The sequence below is a fragment of the Leopardus geoffroyi genome, chromosome C1, assembly GCF_018350155.1.
Source record: "Leopardus geoffroyi isolate Oge1 chromosome C1, O.geoffroyi_Oge1_pat1.0, whole genome shotgun sequence".
In the NCBI taxonomy this organism is placed as follows: domain Eukaryota; kingdom Metazoa; phylum Chordata; class Mammalia; order Carnivora; family Felidae; genus Leopardus; species Leopardus geoffroyi.
Genome location: NC_059328.1, coordinates 101,109,088 through 101,123,709, shown reverse-complemented (window position 1 = coordinate 101,123,709; position 14,622 = coordinate 101,109,088). Strand labels below are relative to the sequence as shown.

The 14,622-nt window shown below is 37.7% G+C and overlaps 1 protein-coding gene across 3 annotated transcripts in view; it reads left to right on the top strand.

Annotated features, from left to right (window-relative positions):
- The window catches only part of SPAG17 (sperm associated antigen 17), a 239,686-nt gene that overhangs the window by 99,531 nt on the left and 125,533 nt on the right, over positions 1–14,622 (top strand). For all 3 annotated transcript variants that reach the window (XM_045478817.1, XM_045478815.1, XM_045478816.1), the window contains exons 14-17: positions 2,500–2,727; positions 2,823–3,038; positions 9,865–9,926; positions 10,503–10,616. In XM_045478817.1, the coding sequence (XP_045334773.1) occupies positions 2,500–2,727; positions 2,823–3,038; positions 9,865–9,926; positions 10,503–10,616 (620 nt within the window). The remainder of the gene's footprint in view (positions 1–2,499; positions 2,728–2,822; positions 3,039–9,864; positions 9,927–10,502; positions 10,617–14,622) is intronic.

Below are 14,622 nucleotides of genomic sequence, written 5' to 3'. Positions count from 1 at the left end.
CTGTCTCTCTTGAAACTAAATAAACATTAAAAAAATAAAAAAAAAAAAAAAGAAAAAGGAATATGAAATGGCATAGACACCTTTCTTGGACAAGAAAGCATTTGACCCAGAGAAGAGAAAAAGCACCTCAGTTTGTCCCCTTAAGCAAATCATGAAATATTTTCATCTCGATTTCTTCTTTAACTATTAAGTAAGCCTAATAACAGAGAAAAAACCAAAATCTTTTGAATACTGTCATGCCGTCTCCTCATGGAAAAGCAGGGGATAGCCTGCTGGCCTGGGCATGTGGAGACCATTGTTGACATAATCACTCTCTTCCTGATGTTCCTGAGAACATCTGTCCTTTGCCTGTGTGCTGCCACACGTCACCTCCTCTTCTGCCTGTGGTATGAGTCCATTCTCTCTCTACCTCGTCCTACACGGCAGCGTAGAATTCTTGCGTCTGTTGCCACCATTGCAACTTCACACACATCCCACTTATGGGTTTCATCCCAAACCCTTGCTTCTCCTCTTCTCTTCCCTCCTTCAGCACTTCATACTTACCAGATCCAAAACCGAACTCTTGACTCCCCAAAATTTCTCCCTTCACAGTCTTCTTTATTTCAGTAAATGGCAACTATTTTCTTCCACAACCATTTCTGATTCCTCTTTTTTTCTTATGCCCCACAACCAATCCCACCGCATCCCTCCATGATGCCAGCCCAGTCCACCATCGCCTCTCGCTTGGGCTATTTCAATAGTTTTCCAGTTGGTCTACAGCCTTTCACCTTTTTACCTAGGCTTGCTTCATGCAATAACTGGAATCATCCTTCTAAAATGTTAGTCAGACCATGTGCCTCTTTAACTCAAAATTCTCGAGTGGCCACCTGTGTCACTCAAAGTACAATCTAGACTCTTCTGCCATCCATATTTTGAGCTCATCACCTGTCAAGCTCTAACTGTTCCACTCCATTCTATCTGCGTTGGCCTCACTGTGATTCCTTGAACATGTTGGTCACCCCACTGCCTCAGGGTCTTTGCACTTACACTTTCTCCTGCATCTATCACTTTTTCTCCCAGATAGATATTCACAGAACTTGCTCTCCCACTTCTCTGACTACCATATATATATATATATATATATATATATATATATATATATGTATATGTATATATATATATAGCCCCTCCCCAATCGCTGTCACTTTTTATCCCCTCATCTGGCTTTATCCTTCTTATCATCTCTGATACGGTATACACTTCTCTGTTTACCCTGTTTCCAGTCACCAAAATGGATACTCCATAAGACCAGGAGTTCACTGCTTAGTTTACTGCTGTGGTCACAGCTTTTACTATACTCCTTGCCCACTAATATGTGCTCAAAAGATATTTGCAAAATGAATGAATGAGCAAACCTTCCTTAGTTCTGTAACTTTTTCCCCTTCCCTGTTTCTCTTCTGAATTTCCTCATGATTTCTCCAAAAACATATGCCCTTAGTTCTATTGGAGAAAAAGCGGAGGTTACCCCAGAATCATTGATCTGCCACTATCATTTTACTTTTCCTCATTGCATCCCATGATTATTTGCTAATACCTACCTCATACCCCTCTAGTTTGAACTTCTAAAGTGCAAGAACCAAATCTTTTCTTTGAATCTGAGGCATCTATGACAAAGCCTAATACATAGAAAACAAAACGAGTGAGCAGGTAAGTGAGTAAGTGGATAGATGAAATAAATACTGTAAGAGAATAAAAGCACAAATGGAGGGACGCCTGGGTGTCTCAGTCGGTTGAGCGTCCGACTTCGGCTCACGTCATGATCTCACAGTCTGTGAGTTCAAGCCTCGCATCGGGCTCTGTACTGATGGCTCAGAGCCTGGAGCCTGCTTCCGATTCTGTGTCTCCCTCTCTCTCTGCCCCTTCCCTGCTCATGCTCTGTCTCTTTCTGTCTCAAAAATAAATAAAAACATTAAAAAAAAAAAGCACAAATGGATAGGGCCAATTGAAAGCTGATAACCTTTGAAGTGCAATTATTACTTTCACCCACCAGTTCAAGTGGCTGAAAAGAGGCCTTTTCTGAGCCCTAAGGGTCAGTAAAACCTACTGAATGTAACAGTGTATGTTAGACACAAGTGAGTAGTTTGTTTGTTTCAAATTATAACAGTGGCAAAGGTGCTTTTGCTTACAAATCATAAGTTTTAAACATATTCAATCAATATGGTACCCTGGAGAATCCATGTGAATTAATACTAATACACCTAATACTGATTAAGCTATGAAGCAGTTTGTGAACATTATCCTGATAGATTATACCTTGATTGTGCAGCTTTCTTATTATTATGCACTATTGACATTTGTTGCAGAGCTGTGGAGCCCATGTTTAAAGTCATGTCAACACCCATCATGATATGACTGCCTTGTCATTGTGGTGGACAGACCCTCTGGGCGCCCCTCTTTCAGCCCTGTACCATGTGGTAATAAGAGCATTCCTAGCAGCATATAGTTCTTGCTTTCTTACAGAAGTCTTGAGCTGGAATGAAGTAGAACGAGCCTTCAAAGTGTTTACTTTTGAGAGCCTGAAACTCTCTGAGGTTAATGAAGAAGGCATACTAATGCCTTCTGAGATGATGTATGGAACAGATTCTGAGATGTCCAACATACCGTGGGACAACCCTGCCAGATTTGCTAAACAGATAAGGCAGAAATACATCATGAAAATGAATACCCAAGAGGCCAAACACCAAACAGGTACAGTGCGTGGAGGGAACCAAAAACATTCTTCCGTTTTATGATTGTTGATTTTTCTAGCATTGTGTCTGATGGAGTCTCTTTAAACTGACTAGATACTGAAGCCAAAGACAGAATTTTATTTGTGGATCAGAATTGGTCAATGTTGGTGCAAGAGGATGAGGTCAGTAAAGAACCTTCAGACCCTAGTCAGTCTGGTTCTAACAAAATGAAGCAGTCTGACCCAAACAGCAAGGAATCCTTAGACTATGAAAATATAGAGCTGTCAGAGCAGACCAGCTTGAGGACTCAGCGCCAGTCTGCACTGTCAGGTGAGTAATCTGTGTGTGTGTGTGTGTGTGTGTGTGTAGACACTGTTATAGAATGTATTAATCCAAAAAATGATTCAAGAAACATTATCACTCATATGTGGAATTTAAGAAACACAACAGATGAATGTAGGCAAAGGGAAGGAAAAATAAGATTAAAACAAAGAGGCGGGCAAACCATAAGAGACGCTTAAATACAGAGAACAAACTGGCGGTTGCTGGAGGGATATTGGGTGGGGGGATGGGCTAAATGGGTGATGGGCACTAAGGAGGGCACATGTTGGGATGAGCTTTGGGTGTTCCCTATAAGTGATAAATCATTGGATTCTACTTCTGAAAACCAATACTACACTGTATGTTAACGAACTTGAATTTAAGTAAATAAATTTAAAATTTTAAAAAGAAACATTATCTAAATTTAAATGCCCCCCGTTTCAATTGAAAAACTATTTAACATCTAAGGTATTTGGTTAATTAAACTTTGCTACTGAGTGAGTCCTTGTTATTTCAACCCTTGTTTTTAAAATATCCTAAAGCCTGTTAGTGCACTCTTACCTGAGTAAATATAGTGAGGTGAACGTAATTAAACTTTCCTCATTAGTATTTCATAGGGTTATTGTGATTATATGAAAAATTATTTTAAAACTACCTGCACTAAGATAGTGAACTGCCTACTACAGAGCTTGGTACAAAATCAATGCTCAGTGAAGAACACTGATTCCCTTTCTCTCCTCCTTATAGCTCAGGTAATGACTCTTATTCTAAAATATAGCATCATAGGGGCACCTGGGTGGCTCAGTCAGTTAAGCATCCGACTTTGGCTCAGGTCATGGGTTCAGGTCATGATCTCACAGTTCATGAGTTCGAGCCCCGCATCAGGCTCTGTGCTGACAGGTCAGAGCCTGGAGCCTGCTTCAGATTCTGTGTCTCCCTCGGTCTCTGCTTCTCCCCTGCTCATGCTCTGTCTTTCTCTCTCTCAAAACAAAACAAAACAAAACACAAAAAAAACCACATTAAAAAAATTAGAATATAGCATCATAAATGTTATATTAGGAAGTGTAGAAGCATAGGAGACTATTAGGCTAAATTTACTGAGCAGTCTTATACATAGCTGTCAGATTAATCACTTAAAATACAGCTGTTAGTTTCCTGCTTACAACATTCAATGGCTCCCTACTAATAGAACCTAATTCTTTGGCCTGCTGTACCATGCGTCTCCAGTCGTACCAAATTACTTTTCCAAAATCTTTTCCACTTTTTCCCTTTTGCTTACTTATCCCATGCTCTGGCCAAACAGAATTAGGCTCTATTTCCTCTACACAGCCTGCTGTTTTCAATCTGTGTCTTTCCTCCACAATACCCTTCGCCTAGAGCTTTCTTTTTTATTACAATTAGGTTTCAGTGGCACCTCCATGAAGCCTTGTTAGATGTGTCCAGCTAGAAATGGCTCCCTTAGCATTCCTGTGGTCACAGTTAATCTGTGCTCCCTTTATAGCATTAATGATCATTTCCTACTACTTATTACAATTATTCATACGTCTGTATTAAGTTTCCATAATACTATAGCTTCTTAAAGGTCACAGGTATGCTTATCTTAAAAATATTAAATGTATGCTGGGCAATAGAACAGGTATCAGCAAATTTTCACAGGATCAAAACTACAGAGTATATTCTCATACCACAGTGAAATTATGGTGGACATTAGTTACAAAAAAAATAACGGGAAAATACCTAAAATTTCCAAATTAAGAAATATACTTCTGCAAAACGCCTCACTCAGTGAAAAAGTCACAATAGAAATTAAGAAATATTTCAAGTTGAATGGTAATGGAAATACTGAATATTAAGATTTCTATAATGCAGCTAAAGCAAGGGATACTCAGAGAGAAGTTCACAGCTTTAAATGAATACATTTTTAAAAAGAAAGCTAAAAATTAATTAGCCAAACATCAGCCTCAAGTTGTTAGATAAAGATGAACAAAATAAATCCAAATAAAGTAAAAGGAAGAAAATAAAATAAGAGTAAATTATTAAGATATAAAATATAGATGTAACAAGGAAGAACAAATAATATAACAGTGTGGTTCTTTGAAAAGACTTTTAAAATTGATAAATTATTTTTTTTAGAAAAGGCTGATCACATAGAAAGTAAGCATAAATAATAATAACAGGAATAAAAATCAATAGGAATAAAGAAACAGACTTTTTTCTGATCCTACAGAAATGTAAAAGATAATAAGAGGATATGAGCAACTTTATTCCACTAAACATAAGAATGAAATGAGCAAATGACTAGAAAAGTATATCTTACCAACAGTGACTCAAGAAGAAATAGTGTTGTAATTGTTTAAATAAATTAAATCAATAATTAAAAATCCTCCAGGGTGCCTGGGTGGCTTAGTCAGTTGAGTGTCCAACTCTTGATTTCAACTCAGGTCATTATCCCAGGGTCACGGGATTGGACCCCACATTGGGCTTCATGCTGAGCATGGAACCTACTTAAGATTTTCTCTCTCTCTCTGCCCCTCCCCCCAAGTTTGTGCTCTCTTTATCTCTCTCAAATAAAATAGATAGATAGATAGATAGATAGATAGATAAAATAAATAAATAAAAATATAAAAATCCTCCCCAAAAGGACACACTCAACGCAAATATTCTTATTTACTAGTGATACCACTCAAAAAAGAAATAATTTTGACCTTAAAAATTATTTCCAGAAATAAAAAAAGTGTATCCTTCCCTACTCATTTTAGGAAGCTAGCATAAGCCTTAAAATCAAACTGTCAACAATAGTACTACAAAAGAAAATTATACATCAAACAGATTCATGAATGCAGATGCAAAAATCCTGAATAAAACATACAGAAGCTGATCTAGCAATATACAAAATGATACTAATACATCACAAGCAAGTTGTTTTTGTAACAGGAATAGAGAAAAAACATACATTGTAAAAATCAATATAATTTATCAATTAACACACTGAGAAAAATTATATAATCATTCTCAATCGATGCAGAAAAAGCACTTAAAACTCTAGAAATTCATGAAAAAAAACTTAGCAAACTAGCAATAGAAGGAAAAATTTCCTACCTTGTAAAGTTTATTCTTAAATTGCTACAACAAACATTATATATCAAGATAAAATGTTGAAAGATTTCCCTTGACACCAGGAAGGTATATACTATAAACACTTGTATTCAGTATTACATTGGAGATGCTAGCCAACTCAGTAAGGTAAGAAAAAGAGATGAAAATGTAAGATTTGAAAAGGAAGAAACAAAACTATTACTATTTGTAAATATTGTGTATGTAGAAAACCCAAAATGATCCACACAAAAAAAAATCAGGATTAATATGATAGTTTAACAAGGAGGTCATGGTTATAAAAGGACACACATAAAATGTCTGCAGTGCTGGGACTTTATCATGATTCACGATACTAAGCATTTCTGTTCTATGTACTTCTCTGTATGTGTTATAACTCATAATTTTAAAAAGCATTAAACAAAAGTAAGTCATCAGTGCCATAAGAGAACAGATGTGAAGTCAGTATTTTTTTAAACATTTGTTTATTTTGTGAGAAAGAGAGAGAGATCACAAGCAGGAAAGAGGCAAAGAGGGAGGGAGAGAGAGAATCCCAAGCAGGCTCTATGCTGTCAGCACAGAGCCCAACATGGGGCTCAATCTCACAAACCATGAGATCATGACCTGAGCAGAAATCAAGAGCTGGACAATTAACTGACTGACCCGCCAGGAGCCCCAAGTCAGTATTGACTGAATAGTCATCTTGCCATTTTCATTTACTTAGATGAGGGTAAAAGAGGAAGTCATTGATAGAGTAGAATTAGGGAAAATCTGATTGCTGATTAGTAGAGCAGATAAGTGAGGGTGAGGGGAACAGAGGAGAGAAGGATATAACATTTATTTAGTAATGCCCTGCTATATTCCAAGCACTATGCTAAGACATTTTACATATATTAACTAGTATTCAATATAAACTTCAAGTCTATGAGTAAGATACTATTATCTCAATTCTAAAGACAAGGAGTTGAAGACCAGAGGGGTTAAGTAACTTGTTCAACTACATACAAGTAGGAGGAAGTCAGGATTCCAACAGAGAGCTAACTCCAAACCAGCGCTGTGTCTTGTGGCTTCCTCAGTTCCTGAAATTTCTTGTCTATGGGCTTAGCCACACTCATGGTCTCTTCTTTATGCTGATACTTAACTCGATTTTATTACCTTTGGGTCTTACTTCCCAAAAGGGTTGATTTCCTATTTCTCTGTTCTAAGTGCCCTTACGTATTAGCATAGCTCACAAAAATAGTTAAGCCAAATAAGTTAATCTGGGATTTTATGGCATTAGTGCATCCTGTGGGAATGTAAATGTATGACAAAGAAGTCACTTTGTGTTAATATGGATCTAGAATAAGCCAGGAGAGATACAAGGCCTGAGGTTTTTTCCTTTGTGTTTTGTTCTTTTCTTTAGAAGAGCAACTGGTGTGTAGTTTTCTTCAGGCAACTTTTGCCACCTGGTGGTCAGACCATGTAAATTAGCGTCCCAAATCCTGGTGGAAAGTAGATGATTTGAGCAACTCTAAATCTTCGGGGCTAAAAATGCTATAATGGATAGCGTGTCCTAGAGACGGAGCAATCCTTGAGAGCTGTACCCCCACAACCTGTAAAGGATCCTATAGGGTGTGTATTGACCCCCATCAAGGAACTGTTACAGTTAGACAGGGGAGGTGGCTGAGCTTTGGTGCCCCATGATGGCTGCTGTGTCTAAGGGAACTTGTTGTTGGTCTTGCGTGCCGCCCCCCCCGACTCTGAATCGTACTTCTAAAGCAGCCACTTAAAATCGTTTGAAACAAAGCAGAAATTGTTCACGTATTTCCTGCGAAACCATCTTAGCATCAAATACATATAAAAACCTGTTGCTGGATGTGAAGGACTGAATATTTGTGCTTTTCTTAACCAAACACTGGATTTCCATCTGAGACTGTTTTTGAACTTGACAGGGCCTATTGGATATTTATGAAAAACCTGAGAGTTGATAACCGTGAGGCTATGGGTTTAGATGTGCCCTCTATGCTTGTTGGGTGTTTTTTTAATAAAGTAACTGCTTTGCAGAGGGATCTTGTTATCTCTAAAGTAAAACAGATTAGGAAAGCTGTTTTTCAAAGGGATGAGAAAGCATCCATTTCCAGATGTGTCAAAAACTACTGAATCACACTGTCAAAGGATTATGGGGTTGAAGGCAGAATCAGAAAGAAAGGAAAAAATGATTTTTACTCTACTATTAAATAAAGAGTTCAGATTGGTTTTAGAATGTTCTTTCCTTTGACAAAATAACTGATGCACAATTTTTTAAAACATATTTTCTAAACTGGAGACTTTTTCTGCTGGATCCTTAGACACAGGAGGGAATATCAAATCTCCCGGAAATCTGGCAGACCACAGAATAGAATAATTTTTATTCCACAGATTTCATATCAATTGCTTTAGGGACACAAGGGACATCATGGTCTATTTAGAGTTATAGTTGGCCCGAGTTTTCTCTTGAGTAGATGTATTTATATAAATACTGAACTGAATTGACTTCATAGTTTTCCCCTAAATCAAAATGGAACACTCATGCCATCACCTTCACCAGCCCAAGGCAAGATGAAACTAGTAGCAAAAATGTAAGTAGCTATGCTCCTAAAAGAAAGAAAAACATTGGTCTATCCTTGGTAGACATGATTAACTACTCCCGCTAGAGGTGTAGATACAGTTCTCTTTGCCACAGAATGAAGCTGAATCTTATGCTTACCCTAAGATAAGCTTTTGTTTTGGGTTTCTTCCACAGTTCTTCTCTCTCTGTATGGCTTTAGATACATTTCCAGTTTTATTATATGATATAGATTTTCTTCATTCAATCAGAACGAACTGTACTGAAGTCCCACCATGTGCTGGGCACTCGGGGTACAGTTACAGAAAATAAGAGCAAGTTCTTATTCTCCAGGAATTCACATCCAAGATGGAGAGATAGACATAAGTAAATATTATCAGATGCTAGTAAATGCCGTGATTAAAAATACAACAGGGTGAAAGGCAGAAAAGCCCTGGAAGAGATGACATTGGAGTAACAATATGAATGAAATAAGGGTTTGAACCAAGTGATTATCTAAAAGCAAAGCAAGACAGAATGAAAGGCAAGTGTAAAAACTTTAAGACACAGCAAGCAAGCTGGAGAGCCTGGAGAGGAAGGAGCAAAACGCGAGTGGAAGGGATGTGTTTGGAGAGTGAAGGTGGGACCATTTTATATATGACTATGCAGGGATTAATTTGCTGTTGCTCTAAGGTTGGTAAAAAGCCATGTTGGCTCAGTTATTCAGCGGCATCACAAATACATTACCCCAAGATTCATCACCCACTCCATTTCTTTGGTCAAACTGGGAATGTGCTATATAGTTTATCCATTTCTATATGAGAGATTCAGAATCACAAGAGCTGTAGTTTAATCAGCGAATATTTGCAACTCATAAAGGTAAAGGGACATTTTTAGAAGTGAGGGAGATAGCCTGAAGGCATAATTATCTGATATGATTTAGGAATGCATCATAGAGGAAGCTGAATTCTTTTCCAAGGGTTTAGTATAACTTTTCTAGGTAGACACTGATTTAGAATTATTGACACAAACACCTTTTTGGAGGCATGAAACATGCCTTTCAGGAATTACCTTTTCAGCACAGAAACATAGATCATATGGGCAACAAAAAGGCACAGCACTGACAAAGGCAAGAACAAAGCCCAAACACAACTGGATGTTGGTGTCTTTGATTTACAGAACAGACCACGAACAATGAGATCAAAGATGAAGCAGTCACAAAGGCTGATCCTCTTGAAAAGGTAAGGAATTGTTTTCCTATAAGTGTAGATACAAGTAAGATGATCTGAGAAAACTGTGACCCAGAGTGAGACACACACACACACACACACACACACACACACACACACACAAAGGAGATGCTTAGCAGGATAAGGAAGGGGATTACTCGGACATCTCCAACTGGAGAGAAAGGAGTTAATTTCACTAGCGGCTTAAGCAAAACTTCCAAGCTCCATGCTCCTCTCTAGACAGTGTGGCTTGGCAACCTCACAAACACCTGCTGACCATACAGCCATGTAGAACTAATGCTGTCTTGAAGTGAGTTCAGAAAACCTGCCTATAATTGCTAACAGGACTCAGAAGAGTATAACCTAACAATAAAAATATTTAGATTATGTTGCCCATAAAAAAAAAAAAACTCAAAGGCATACTCTTTCTGGCAGCAACTCTCCTAAAAATGTTGCCATATGGATTTATACATATGCAGATTTCCCCAATTAAAATGGAGTGCATGCTGGTTAGTCGATGGAGTCCAAGAGGGCTCTATTTGGACTTGAACAAATTAAAGCTGAAATTGTACTCCTATGGTTTTTTAGAAACCCAAGAAGATGACTGTGGAAGCAGACCTGGAGGACATAAAGAAAACGCAACAACGCAGTTTAATGGACTGGAGTTACACTGAACATTTTAAACCGAAAGTTCTGCTTCAGGTATTAATGGACCGTGAGTCTCCAGGAGATGGTTGGACAGGTCTGGGGAGTCATGGTATGATTTAGAACAGTTCGCTTCTAGGTCACTCTCTCAGATCTACTTCTGATCAATATTCCCATTTACTTCAGCTTTAAAATGAATGTATTCCCAGATCGAGCTATGCACGCCCAGGGAATCTCCACCCAAAGGGATGTTTTTATAAAATCTTGAAGAAGAAAGGAAATAGACATGACTGCTGCACATATTTTCTAAGAACAAAAGTAAGGCATTATGGGAAAGCAATCTTATTTTTCCCATATTGCCTATCAGTTCTACGAAGTTTTCACTACATTTCAAAGTATTTTCGGATGCAGTTTACAGGTCAATGGAACCTGTGATAGCTAGTGTTTATTGAGCACTTACCATTTTGCTAGCAATGATTAGTAAGTATTATTTGTTCATTTAATCCTTGCAACAGTCCTTTGAAGTAGAAACCTATGTAAATAATAGCAAATTGAGACATCTTGACCAAGAGTAACTTTTCCGCAAGGTCACATGGCTGGCAAGTGAGAGAAGCAAGATAGGAACCCGAGAAATCTGGCCACAGAACTTGTGCTCATGCAAAATAACAAGTAACCCTACATTTTCTGTGTATACATTTTATGCAAAAACCTGTACTTGCTTTTATCTTTTTAACTACTGACGTCAAAGTTTTAGATCCACACATTTTTTTAAATGTTTATTTATTTGAGAGAGAGCTCATGCGTGCAAGGGTGGGAAGGGGCAGAGAGAGAGAGAGAATCCCAAGCAGGCTCTGCGCTGTCAGCAAAGAGCCTGCCGCAGGACTCGATCTCATGAACTGGAGATCATGACCTGAGCTGAGATCAAGAGTCAGGCATTTAACCAACTGAGCCACCCAGGAGCCCCTACCTCTACACAGTTTTAAACCCAGAAAGTTCTGGGGTGCCTGGGTGGCGCCGTCAGTTAAGCGTCCGACTTCAGCCAGGTCACGATCTCGCGGTCCGTGAGTTCGAGCCCCGCGTCAGGTTCTGGGCTGATGGCTCAGAGCCTGGAGCCTGTTTCTGATTCTGTGTCTCCCTCTCTCTCTGCCCCTCCCCCGTTCCCCGTTCATGCTCTGTCTCTCTCTGTCCCCCCAAAAAAATAAATAAACGTTGAAAAAAAAATTTAAAAAAAAAATAAACCCAGAAAGCTCTATAAAGAGTCTTATGAAAAATAGCAACTCCCTCCTACCCCCATGCCCAAATACTCAGAGGTAAAAATCTTCAAGGCATTTACAGGTTTCTTGTGTTACTTAACTCAGTTACCTCTAATAATGAGTATATTTTGTTTAGTTTTACTTTTGGTTGGGCATCACCATCAACTGATTCTCTCTTGAGGAAATAGCTGCCAACCCCCATCTAGCGTATGCATGTGCATGTGAACACACACACACACACACACACACACACACGTACACACTCACTCATATACTCCCTTCTTCCCATTCTCTAACACTGTTAACTATATCATCATTTTTGTGTAGCTCAATATTGAATATTTAGTTTATTTCATTTTTATAAATTTTATTCATAGCTGAACTATTACATTTTCTTTCTTGATACTATTTTTGTTTTCCTTGGTGTTTGTTTTCCCATCTTTTTTCCTTTGTGTAGTTTACTATGCATTTATATTACTCATCCCCAAACTCTCCACCAAACAGTGAAATCTCCTCTCAATACATTAAACCACACAGGCACTCGATCAATTTTATCATCTAAGCCACCTCTCTCCCATATGCTCTGAACTCCCGCTTGCCCTCCAGGCCTACTTCACAGCTGTGGCCCTGGGAGCTTCCTTTCTTATCATCTGGGTCACATCCTTGGCCTCTCTTTCCAACCAGACACTGGGTTCCTGAATCACGTGTCATCTTCTTTCCTTAGTTACTCCCTTTTTGTAGGGGGCTATCACTTCTAATTGCTTTCTGAATTAAAATTCATGGCAGGTAAATTGGGGGGGGGGCATTGGATGTGTGAAACCCTCTTAATTCTACCCTTACGTTTGAGTCACACTTTGGCTTTACATAAAATGCTCAGTCAGAAAGCATTTTCCCTCAACATTTTGAAGGCATTCCTCAATTGTCTTCTAGCTTCTTGGGTTGTCCTTGAGGAAAAGCAACAATGAAATTCTGATTCCTGATTAGTTGTTTGAGCCTGTTTCTTTCCTTCTGTCTGGGAGATTTTAAGATCTTCTGTTTGCTCCAGTGTTGTTGGTTTCCTGTTGATGTGCCTTGGTGTGGTTCTATTTCCAAGTATCGTAGTGGTAAGCCCAGAACAATCCAGAGACTCCTGTCTTTATATTCTAGGAAACAAATGTTCTGTAATCATTTCTTTGATAACCTTCTCCCTACTGTTTTTTCTGTTTCTTCTTTCTGTTATTCTGGTGCTGAACTTTCCAATTTCCTTACCTTTTCTCTCCTAATTTCCAATACTTGTCTTTTTTTTTTTTTCCTGGAGATATGGCTCAGCTTTCATTTGGTTTTTCTACTGAGGCTTCTATTTCTGTTATCATCATTTTTAATTTCCTAAAGTTCTATTTATAATTGCAAATTACTTTTTTATAGCATCTTATTTGTCTTATCTGATACCATATCTTCTCTTATCTCTATGAGGATATTAAAGTCCTTTGACGTCTTTTTCCTCAAATTTTTCCTCAAATTTTTTTCTTTTTCTCTCAAGTTTATTTTTACTTTTGTTTTTTGGTCTTTATTTTTCATTTCAGAGAATAATACCTCATGATATTTGCCTTTTTCTTCATGTTAATGAGACACTAAAAATATCATAGGAAGTACTACTGTATGAGGTCAGGGAAGGAGGGAGTTGTCAATAAATGGACTTCATTTTGGGTGACTTGGCTGGGTAGTTTCCTCGGGATACCCATCAGTGTTGGTATATTAGTCTGTACCCTTAAGCCATTTAAATTCTCCAGGGGAGAAAACCCCTAATCTCCTAACTGAAAGACATAACTTACCTGTCAGGGTTTTGGAAGCTGAGTGGTGGGGGGAAGGCAGTTACACTTCTTACCATCCAGTCTCTAGATCTGCATTGTTCAATATGGTAACCACTACTCACAGGTAGCTTCTGATTACCTGAAATGTACTTTGTCCAAATTGAGACGTTCTGTATGTTTGCTATAGTATATACTATAGTATATAAGCAATACTTATATACTTATGTATAGTATATATATTACTTCTAATATATATATATATATATATGTATATAGTATTATAATACTTACTATATAAGTAATATATATATTATACTATTATGTATTATATATAATATATAGTATATATATTACTTATATACTATAGTATATATTACTTATATACTATAGTATATATTACTTAAATAATATAGTATATATTACTTATTATTATATATGTTACTACATGTATACTATATATTTGGTTTAAGTATATATACCAAATTTCAAAAACTTAATATGAAAAAGGTGATATATCCCATTAACAATTTTTATATTCATTACATATTGAAATGATAATTTTTTGACATATTGAGTTAAATAAAATATATATTTGTTTAGGTTTTTATTTATTTATTTTGAGAGAAAGAGAAGGACAGAGAGTGAGTAGGGAGGGACAGAGAGAGGAAGAGACAGAACCCTAAGCAGCCTCCCCCCTGTAGGCGCAGAACCTGACACGGGGCTCATGACCTGAGCCAAGACCAAGAGTTGGATGCTTAACTGACTGAGCCACCCAGGCGCCCCAAATAAAATATATTTTAAAAAGTAATCTTATCTGTTTCTTTCTACTTGTAAACTACGGCTACTATAAAATGTAGAATTATACATGTGGGTCACCTTATATTTCTTGGACATCAATTTATGCTTTTAAACAATTCTCATTTTTTCTGTAGCACATCTTCCCCTTAGCAGTGCCTGGGATCCCTCTTCTTAGAATCCACGGGGTCATTTCTATAGGTCATAATCCTCCCTTTGTCCGCT